Source organism: Tachysurus vachellii, chromosome 10, assembly GCF_030014155.1.
Source record: "Tachysurus vachellii isolate PV-2020 chromosome 10, HZAU_Pvac_v1, whole genome shotgun sequence".
NCBI classification, from domain to species: Eukaryota; Metazoa; Chordata; class Actinopteri; order Siluriformes; family Bagridae; genus Tachysurus; species Tachysurus vachellii.
This window is the reverse complement of record NC_083469.1, coordinates 27,711,923-27,721,922: the sequence shown is the minus strand read 5'-3', so window position 1 is coordinate 27,721,922 and position 10,000 is coordinate 27,711,923. Positions and strand designations below refer to the sequence as shown.

The 10,000-nt window shown below is 45.6% G+C and overlaps 1 protein-coding gene across 4 annotated transcripts in view; it reads left to right on the top strand.

Moving 5' to 3' along the window:
* ralgapa1 (Ral GTPase activating protein catalytic subunit alpha 1) overlaps positions 1-10,000 on the top strand; it is a 50,311-nt gene that overhangs the window by 4,323 nt on the left and 35,988 nt on the right. For 2 of the 4 annotated variants that reach the window (XM_060880582.1, XM_060880584.1), the window contains exons 7-18: positions 239-354; positions 1,386-1,524; positions 1,606-1,814; positions 2,518-2,757; positions 2,893-3,066; positions 3,201-3,269; positions 3,400-3,548; positions 3,855-3,978; positions 5,249-5,486; positions 5,590-5,754; positions 6,759-6,899; positions 7,752-8,699. In XM_060880582.1, coding sequence (XP_060736565.1) covers positions 239-354; positions 1,386-1,524; positions 1,606-1,814; positions 2,518-2,757; positions 2,893-3,066; positions 3,201-3,269; positions 3,400-3,548; positions 3,855-3,978; positions 5,249-5,486; positions 5,590-5,754; positions 6,759-6,899; positions 7,752-8,699 — 2,712 coding nt within the window. The remainder of the gene's footprint in view (positions 1-238; positions 355-1,385; positions 1,525-1,605; positions 1,815-2,517; positions 2,758-2,892; positions 3,067-3,200; positions 3,270-3,399; positions 3,549-3,854; positions 3,979-5,248; positions 5,487-5,589; positions 5,755-6,758; positions 6,900-7,751; positions 8,700-10,000) is intronic. The other 2 variants (XM_060880585.1, XM_060880586.1) reach the window with 2 other exon arrangements.

Genomic DNA, 10,000 nt, shown 5'->3' with positions numbered 1-10,000 from the left:
TGTGACCCTGCCCATGTGTGACCCTGCCCATATGTGACCCTGCCCATGTGTGACCCTGCCCATATGTGACCCTGCCCATGTGTGACCCTGCCCATGTGTGACCCTGCACACATGTGACACTCCATCAGTATGTATTTACTATGTTGTGGTCCATTATTTAAGATACATCACAATTAAAATGTTTGTATAAATAGTAAAAGGCTATGATGTGTGTGTTGTGTCTGTGTGTGATGTACAGCTCAGGTGATTCCTGAGGAGATCAGCCCCCTGGTTCTGCCCCAGTCCAGCGATAAAGCTCAGGAGGATCTGACTGGTTACTTCCTGGAGGCGTTACTGAAGTACATGGTCAACCAGGTGTGTGTGTGCGTGTGTCTGTGTGTGTGTGTGTCTGTGTGTGTGTGTCTGTGTGTGTGTCTGTGTCTGTGAGTGTCTGTGTCTGTGAGTGTGTGTGTCTGTGTGTGTGTGTCTGTGTGTGTGTCTGTGTGTGTGTCTGTGTGTGTGTCTGTGTGTGTCTGTGTGTGTGTCTGTCTGTGTGTGTGTCTGTGTGTGTGTGTCTGTGTGTGTCTGTGTGTGTGTCTGTGTGTGTGTGTATGTGTGTGTCTGTCTGTGTCTGTCTGTGTGTGTGTCTGTGTGTGTCTGTGTGTGTCTGTGTGTGTGTGTGTCTGTGTGTGTCTGTGTGTGTGTGTGTGTCTGTGTGTGTCTCTTTGTGTGTGTGTGTCTGTGTGTGTCTCTTTGTGTCTGTCTGTGTGTGTCTGTGTGTGTGTATGTGTGTGTCTGTGTGTGTATGTGTGTGTGTGTCTGTGTGTGTGTCTGTCTGTGTGTGTCTGTGTCTGTGTGTGTGTCTGTGTGTGTGTCTGTGTGTGTGTGTGTCTGGGTGTCTCTTTGTGTCTCTCTGTTTGTGTGTCTGTGTGTGTGTGTCTGTGTGTGTCTCTTTGTGTCTCTGTGTGTCTGTGTGTGTGTAAGAAAAGGTGGTCTGTCCTTTTCCACTGTACTAAAGTTAGTTGTCAGTTGGAGACACAGATCACCGAGAGAAACAAAGAGAATGCCAAGGACCTGGGACTGAGACACACCCAGATCTGACCGAGAGCTCTTACACCATCCATCTGTTTGTGTGTGTGTGTGTGTGTGTGTGTGTGTGTGTGTGTGTGTGTGTGTGTGTGTGTGTGTGTGTGTGTGTGTGTTGAATGAAGGTGCCCCTAGGACAGAGACACACCCAACCGAGAACAAAAATCTTTGATAATTCTAATCTAAATTTGTGAATGTAATTAATGAGTGAGTTTCTCTCACAGCTTCATTTGAAAATCACTGTAAATGTAACATTCTGAGAGACTCACCTGAGATTGTGTGTGTGTGTGTGTGTGTGTGTGTGTGTGTGTGTGTGTCAGGCTAAGAGTCTGGAGTGGAGGTGCAGAGAGAACCATGAGAAGGGTTTTGCATTTCTCTTTGCCAACTTTAAGAAGTTTTATCTTCCTCACATCTTCCCAAACTTCTCCAAGGACAGCAGCCTGTACGCTCCCATCCTGGGTAAGAAGCTCTGACCAAAACAGCTTCACTTTCTGCTTCATTCTTTATTTTTAAACGCAGTTTCCTGTCTCATTATTGCAGACATTCCCCCGATGAGGCCGAAGCCGTGTTATGTGGTCGTGAAAAGGGACCCGGACACTAACGAGGCTCTGTACTGCACTAAAGAGAGCTTCCTGAACGCACGAGTCATCTTCATCCGCTGGCTCGTCTCCTTCTGGCTCGAACCCAAATCCAACACGCTGACAAACATCCTCGGGGTGGAGGGAGAGAACGTGCCAAAGAACATCCAGGTACCTAGAGTAGAACATGGATTATGGTGCAGTAGAAGCACTGCAGTGTGTATGGTGTGTGTGTGTGTGTGTGTGTGTGAACTGGACTCCTCCTCTGCCATGTGTTCACCAGAAATCCCCTTAAAATACTTCAAACTGGATGTAAACTACTGAATAAAACCTTTTACCCTTATTGTAATTCCACATAAATCCTAAAACATTCAGCACCTTGATCCTGACGCATCACACTAACATGTTCCACAGACAGACGGATGGATGACATCATGCCTCCATCACTCACGCTCAGACACGTGAATAGAAAACTGAATCTTTTTGAAAGATGAGATTTCAGGATCCAGTGAACTGATTCCTAAGGAGTCGAGTCGAGTTGATTAGAATTGAACTGAAATCAGTTCACAAACAAATTACAGTCTGTAATAAACTTAGAGTTCTGAGAATTCTGGATGCTTTGAAGTGATTCAGTAAGAATCAGAGTTGATTAATCCAGTTATTAAAGCATAAATAAACTGAATTATTGTTTTGAATCATCATGATGTCTTGAATCATTTGAGGTTTAATAACGAAGGAGAAATGAAGTTTGAATCAAATTAATTTGTGGTGAATAATAAGATTTGATGATGGACTGATTTATTTTTCTTCTAAAAACCAGATTGGATTTATTCATAAAGAATTACTGTAACCTGTGTGTGTGTGTGTGTGTCAGAGAGCAGCTGCTGGTCTGGCCATGCGATCAGAAGAAGGTGGTCCTCGATCTGCAGCTCTGGATGGAGGAGGAGAACCAGAGCAGTCTCACTCCAACACGAGCACTCTGACAGAGAGAGAACCGAGCTCGTCCAGTCTCTGCAGCATGGACGGAGAGAACCTCAGTGCCATAGAGGTGGTAAAGAATGTTCTCTACTCCTCCAGGACCAACGTGAACTTCATCATCGAGGTCTTCAGACAGGTAACAGAGCAGTTTTCTTTTGAGCAGTAAAATTCACTGCGTTCTTTCTTTTCTTATTTTTTTTTATATCATCTGAATATAACAGTTTATGCAGGTTTATAAATAGTGTGTGTGTGTGTGTGTGTGTGTGTTCAGGCGTTTCTTTTGCCAATGTGTGAGGCAGCAGCGATGCGGAAGGTGGTGCGTGTGTATCAGGAGTGGATCTCTCAGGAGGAAAAGCCTCCATTTATGGCAGAACCAGAGGAAGATGAACACTACATCGACCCTCACGACCTTGTTCTAGGACACGGAGCGGAGAACCACCACAAGGTCCCCATCAGGACTTCAGTATCAATAATGTTATCAGTCAGAATGGTTTCATCTGTTTATAATCATCTGCATTACAAAGATGATGTGCTTTACATTGTGTGTGTGTGTGTGTGTGTGTGTGTGTGTGTGTGTAGGAGAGAGTGATGAAGGACAGTGAGATGTTGGAGTACTGTGTACATGCAGGACTTCAGGCCACGCTACAGGTATACACACACACACACACACACACACACACACACACACACACACACAGCAATCCACCTTCATGACTTAGGGCTACTTTTGTATATTTATAAATCCTTTTTTTCCTCCTTTCTTGTTGCCTCCTCACAGGTTTTCGTCATCAACTCCTCCAATGTGTTCCTGTTAGAACCAGCTAACGAGCTGAAGCTTCTGCTGGAGGAACACATTGACATGTCCAAGCGTGTCCTCAACATCTACCGCAGCCTTGTCATGCACCAGAACATGGACCAGAAAACATGGTACTGCACACGGAGACATCTTAACAAACACTGTCATGGAGCACTAAGTGTAACTATTAATGGGTAAATTGGTGTTGGTGAAATTAACACAAAAATTAAAACGTTAATTGGTTCACCTTATTTTGGTGAAAATAATTGGTTCATATTCACCTTAATAGTGTGAGAACATCCTTTAATCCGTATCCATGGCAACAGTTGAATAACAGTTTGGACTAGAAAGTTAGCAAACTTAAAATGAGTTTCAGATCACAGAGTGTGTGTGTGTGTGTGTGTGTGTGTGTGTGTGTGTGTGTGTGTGTGTGTCAGGGAGCAGATCCTGCTGGTGTTGCTGAGGGTGACAGAGTGTGTGATGAAGAGGCCTCCCTCCATCATGCCCCAGGGGAAAAAGAATAACACACTCTCTGGCCGATTAGCAGGAGCCCTTTTTCAGGTTTACACACACACACACACACACACACACACACACACACACACACACATAAACACACAGCACACAGCACAAATACAATGCACACTCTACACACTCATGCAGTGATGATAGAATTGTACAGTTAGATTTAGTAGTGATATTTAACACCAGCTGCTTTAATAATAATAATAAAACCCTGATCTGGTATTATTTGATTGTGTGTGCTGTGTGTGTCTTGTGTGTTTGTGTTCTGTGTGTGTGTGTGTGTGTGTGTGTGTGTGTGTGTGTGTATGTATTCTGTGTGTGTGTGTGTTCTGTGTATATGTGTATGTGTTCTGTGTGTGTGTGTGCGTGTGTGTTCTGTGTGTGTGTATTTGTTCTGTGTGTGTGCGTGTGTGTGTATGTGTTGTGTGCGTGTGTGTTCTGTGTGTGTGTGTGTGTGTATGGGTTATGTGTGTGTGTATGTGTTCTGCGTGCGTGTGTGTGTGTGTGTTTATGTGTTCTGTGTGTTTATGTGTTCTGTGTGTGTATGTGTTCTGCGTGTGTGTGTGTGTGTGTGTGTGTGTGTGTGTTCTGCGTGTGTGTGTGTGTGTGTTCTGCGTGTGTGTGTGTGTGTGTGTTCTGCGTGTGTGTGTGTGTGTATGTGTTCTGCGTGTGTGTGTGTGTGTGTGTGTGTGTGTGTGTGTGTTCTGCGTGTGTGTATGTGTTCTGCGTGTGTGTGTGTGTGTGTGTGTGTGTGTTCTGCGTGTGTGTGTGTGTGTTCTGCGTGTGTGTGTGTGTGTGTGTGTGTGTGTGTGTGTGTGTGTGTATGTGTTCTGCGTGTGTGTGTGTGTGTGTGTGTGTGTGTGTGTGTTTATGTGTTCTGTGTGTGTATGTGTTCTGCGTGTGTGTGTGTGTGTGTGTGTGTGTGTGTGTTCTGCGTGTGTGTGTGTGTGTGTTCTGCGTGTGTGTGTGTGTGTGTTCTGCGTGTGTGTGTGTGTGTGTATGTGTTCTGCGTGTGTGTGTGTGTGTGTGTGTGTGTGTGTTCTGCGTGTGTGTATGTGTTCTGCGTGTGTGTGTGTGTGTGTGTGTGTGTGTTCTGCGTGTGTGTGTATGTGTTCTGCGTGTGTGTGTGTTCTTTGTGTGTGTGTATGTGTTCTGCGTGTGTGTGTGTTCTGCGTGTGTGTGTGTGTATGTGTTCTTTGTGTGTGTGTATGTGTTCTGCGTGTGTGTGTGTGTGTGTGTGTGTGTGTGTGTGTGTGTTCTGCGTGTGTGTGTGTGTGTGTGTGTGTGTGTGTGTGTGTGTGTTCAGACTCTGATCGTGGCGTGGATTAAAGCGAACCTGAATGTGTTTATCTCTCGTGATCTGTGGGACGAGCTGCTCTCTGTGCTCTCCTCTCTCACCTGCTGGGAGGAGCTGGTCACTGAGTGGTCCCTCACCATGGAGACCCTCACCAAGGTTCTGGCCAGGAACCTGTACAGTCTGGACCTGAATGAGCTGCCACTCGATAAACTCAGTGAGCAGAAACTGAAGAAACACAAGGGCAAAGGTATCAGCACACACGTTCACTATAACACACACCAAACACACTTCCTGCAGGTGATCTGTAGTCTGTTTACTGTAAGTGGACAGTAATGTGTCTGTCCCTGAAGGTGGTGGTCATGAAGGACAGAAGATGGTGGTGGATCGTTCTTTCTCTAAAGGATGGAGTCGTGATCCTCCGGGTCAGACTGTAGCCATGAGACAACGCAGCGCCACCACCGCAGGCTCGCCGGGCATCGAGAAGGCCAGGAGTATTGTTAGGCAGAAAACCATTGGTGGGTTAATGACCACACACACACACACACACACACAGAGAACATATATAATACACTCTTACACACACACACACACACACACACACACAGAGCACAGAGCACATATATAATACACTCTTACACACACACACACACACACACACACACAGAGAACATATATAATACACTCTTACACACACACACACACACAGCACATATATAATACACTCTTACACACACACACACACACACACACACATACACATAATACACTCTTTCACACACACACACAGCACATATATAATACACTCTTACACACACACACACACACACACAGAATACACTCTTACACACACACACAGCACATATATAATACACTCTTACACACACACACACAGCACATATATAATACACTCTTACACACACACACACACACACACACACACACACACAGCACATATGACACACAGTCAGATGAGATCTAGGACCCTTCATCAAGTGCAATTAATTATATAATCCTACATCTTACACCACCAGGGGGTTCAAGGTAACGTCAAGTCTTCACCTCACATCACCTCCTGCTTCTTCCACTGTATCTCTGTCTGTCTCACTCTCTGTCTGTCTCACTCTCTGTCTGTCTCACTCTCTGTCTGTCTCACTCTCTGTCTGTCTCACTCTCTGTCTGTCTCACTCTCTGTCTGTCTTTCTAACTATTTTTTCTTTGTTCTCTCTTTCTGTCTTTGCTCCCTCTTGGTTGCTTTCTCTCTCTCTCTCTCTTTCACTCTCTTTCGCTCTTTCACTCACTCTCTCTCTCTCTCTCTCTCTCTCTCTCTCTCTCTTTTTTTCTCTCTCTCTTTCACTCACTCACACTCTGTAATTTTTACTGTTACCTGCCTCTCTGTCTCTCTTTGTTCTGTCTCACACATTTCTTTTCTCTTTACTCCTGTCTTTGTTTCCTCACTTTCTCCATCACTCCGTCCCTCTCTGCCTCTCTCCTCCTTCTCTCTTTCTCTGGTGTGTTGTAGCGTTGCGTAGCCGCTCGACGGGTGACAGTCTGTTATCGGCGGCATTTATCCGCAGTGCTAAAAGTGCTCCTGTGCTAATCCACCCTGTGCACCCTCTCCTTCCTGACTCTGTCCTCACTCCCCTAGCTGATGAGCTGTCAGGTACAGCCGGCTCGCCCACTGCACCTGTGTGTGTGTGTGTGTGTGTGTGTGTGTGTGTGTTTTAAATTGTGATCTATATATCAATATAGTTTATAAATATTTATATATTCCATTTTAATAAATTTAAACTAAATAATAATCTACATTTTCATCTGTAATCGTTTAAGATTGAGTGCAGTGATCTGATTGGTCACAGTGACACTGGGGGCGGGAACTTCAGCCTCAGTGTATTAACCAGATAATCAGGTGGAAGTGCATCATGTCTTTATAGCAGCAGATTCATGATGGTGAAAATCCTGAAGCTATAAACAGACTTCTGATTCTTCTGTAATAATCTCAGTGTGGTTTTACTGGAAATAAAAGAACTGAAGTCTCCTAACATTTGTGTATAAAATTGTTTACTTTTATTACTGAATGTGTACGTCAGGAACTCATGAACAGGTTCTTATTTTATTTACACTTGTTGTTTGTGGCTGTGGTGTGTGTCAAGCTGGCATGTGTGTGTATGTGTGTGTGTGTGTGGGGGGGGTTTAAAAAGCATGTATTAGCACTTTGCATGTTCAAACACAGATTTACTTTGGGACGTCCACACAAACAGCTAACACAATCCCCAAAATAACTATTCTGTCTTTCTGTTTTCTGATGATAATGTGCATCAGAAGGAAGGCAATCATGTGTGTGTGTGTGTGTGTGTGTGTGTGTGTGTGTGTACTCCTTGCATGTGTTTACTCTGTGCATTTTTTGTTTCAGCATACTCATTAAGTCTGTTTGCCTAACATTCCTGCATATCTCTTGTGTGTGTGTGTGTGTGTGTGTGTGTGTGTGTGTGCGCGTGTGTGTTGGTGTGTGTAGACATGGAGGATCCCCCTCCATCTCTTCGTGCTCCACGTGTACGTCACTCATCTCAGAGCGAAGAGAGTCCAGCAGGTGAAGTGTTCTGTGTCTCGGCCGAGGTGGATCAGACGCCGCTCCCACGCAGCAGCAGCACTTCTGACATCATGGAGCCACTTGTGAAAGGTGCACTTCCTGTTTCTGACACTCCCTCTCACACTGACCCCACCCACTGCCCCTCCCACAGCCCTGCCCATTCCCTTGAAGGAGCAGATAGCATCTACGAGCACCTGTGCCAGGGATCAGACCCAGAGCCTCAGCTCACTTTTGTACCTGATTGGACATTTCTGGAGGCCACACCCACAACCGCACAAACTTTACCTGATGGAGGAGGAACAGGAGGGAGAGTGGATGACTTCACCCAGGAGGAGATGGAGCCAGGTCCAGAGGAAAAGGAGGATGAGCCAGAGCTGGGTGATCAGAGTTTCTATGACTGCCTAGAGCAGTGCGATGCAGAGCAAGTGATTCATCAGAAGCCGTTATGTAGGCAAGATGCAACAGAGCACCTGGTTGAAATCAACTCCGCCCCACATTCCGGGCTCCGCCCTCGAAATAAAAAACGTCCAGGAGGTGGAGTTCACGTCACTTTTCGTCCTTCCACCGAGTCGGTACACTTCCTGAACCCTCTAGATCCAAAGGAAGCTCACTGGAAAAGTCGACTTCGACGTCTAGGGCACTTCAATGCACACTCGCACCCTGGTGCAGGACCAGCGACGAAGCTCAGAGACGCTTCTGAAGAGGGGGACGGTGTGCGTTCCCGCCAGCAGAGCGCACTTTTAGGTGGCGTTTATAAATCTGTGGCTCACGCGCTCTCCAAACCGAAGAGCCATGGAAAAACCACGGCATCAGACGCACACCTGAAAGACCTGTACACACATTTTATCGGCTATTTTGGAAGAAAAGCTCCAGGTGAGGATCTGCGGTGATGCACAACAACACAGGAGGCATGACAACAGCCTGTTTCTAGATTTTCTCCTCTTAATTTTTGCTAAATTAATTTTTTTTGTTGTTTTTGGAACTTGCTCAAACCCATGTAAAGACTGTTGGCCAGTGCCTCCCTCTTCCTCCTCCTCCTCCTCCTGCTCTTCCTCCGCCTATTGGGATCTAACGTTTGATCTCTGCTGCCCTTCTTCCCCACCCTGGATGCTGCATGTGCCCTCACACCTTCATTCCCTTTCTCTCTTTTACACACACACACACACACACAACACACACAAACACACACTGTCCTGTAAAACAGATTCAAAGATGCAGTTCTGTTTTTAGCCACTAGAGGGCAGCATATGTGTACTGACTGATAATGCTAACTTGGCTTAAGTTCAGTTTGGCTGAGAAAGAGCTGTCTCACACACACAGGATTGTTTTTAATTTAACTTCCAAAATTTTGGAATTGTGTTGTTAATTATCACACACCAGAAGACAGTTTGTCTCATTAACATCATTTACACCTAAACAGTTTCAGAAAATAAGAGAACAAATCTGATCTAAACCTTAAGTCCAATCTGTCTCTCTGTCTGGCTGTCTCTCTCTTTGGGAGCTGCATGGTGTCCGTGTATGTCTGTGTGTGTGTCTGAGTGTGTGTGTGTGTGTCTGAGTCTGTGTGTCTGTGTTTGTAAGTGTGTGTGTGTGTGTCTGAGTGTGTGTCGGTGCTTGTGAGTGTGTGTGTGTCTGAGTGTGTCTAGGTGTGTGTGTGTCTGAGTGTGTTTGTAAGAGTGTCTGAATGTGTGTGTCTGTGTATGTCTGAGTGTGTGTCTGAGTGTGTGTGTGTGTGTGTGTGTGTTTATAAGAGTGTCTGTGTGTGTGTCTGAGTGTGTGTGTGTGTTTATAAGAGTGTCTGAGTGTGTGTGTGTCTGAGTGTGTGTGTGTCTGAGTGTGTGTGTGTCTGAGTGTGTGTGTGTCTGAGTGTGTGTGTGTCTGAGTGTGTGTGTGTGTGTCTGAGTGTGTGTGTGTGTGTCTGAGTGTGTGTCTGAGTGTGTGTCTGTGCTTGTGAGTGTGTGTGTGTCTGAGTGTGTCTAGGTGTGTGTGTGTCTGAGTGTGTTTGTAAGAGTGTCTGAATGTGTGTGTCTGTGTATGTCTGAGTGTGTGTCTGAGTGTGTGTGTGTGTGTGTGTGTGTGTTTATAAGAGTGTCTGAGTGTGTGTGTGTCTGAGTGTGTGTCTGAGTGTGTGTGTTTATAAGAGTGTCTGAGTGTGTGTGTGTGTCTGAGTGTGT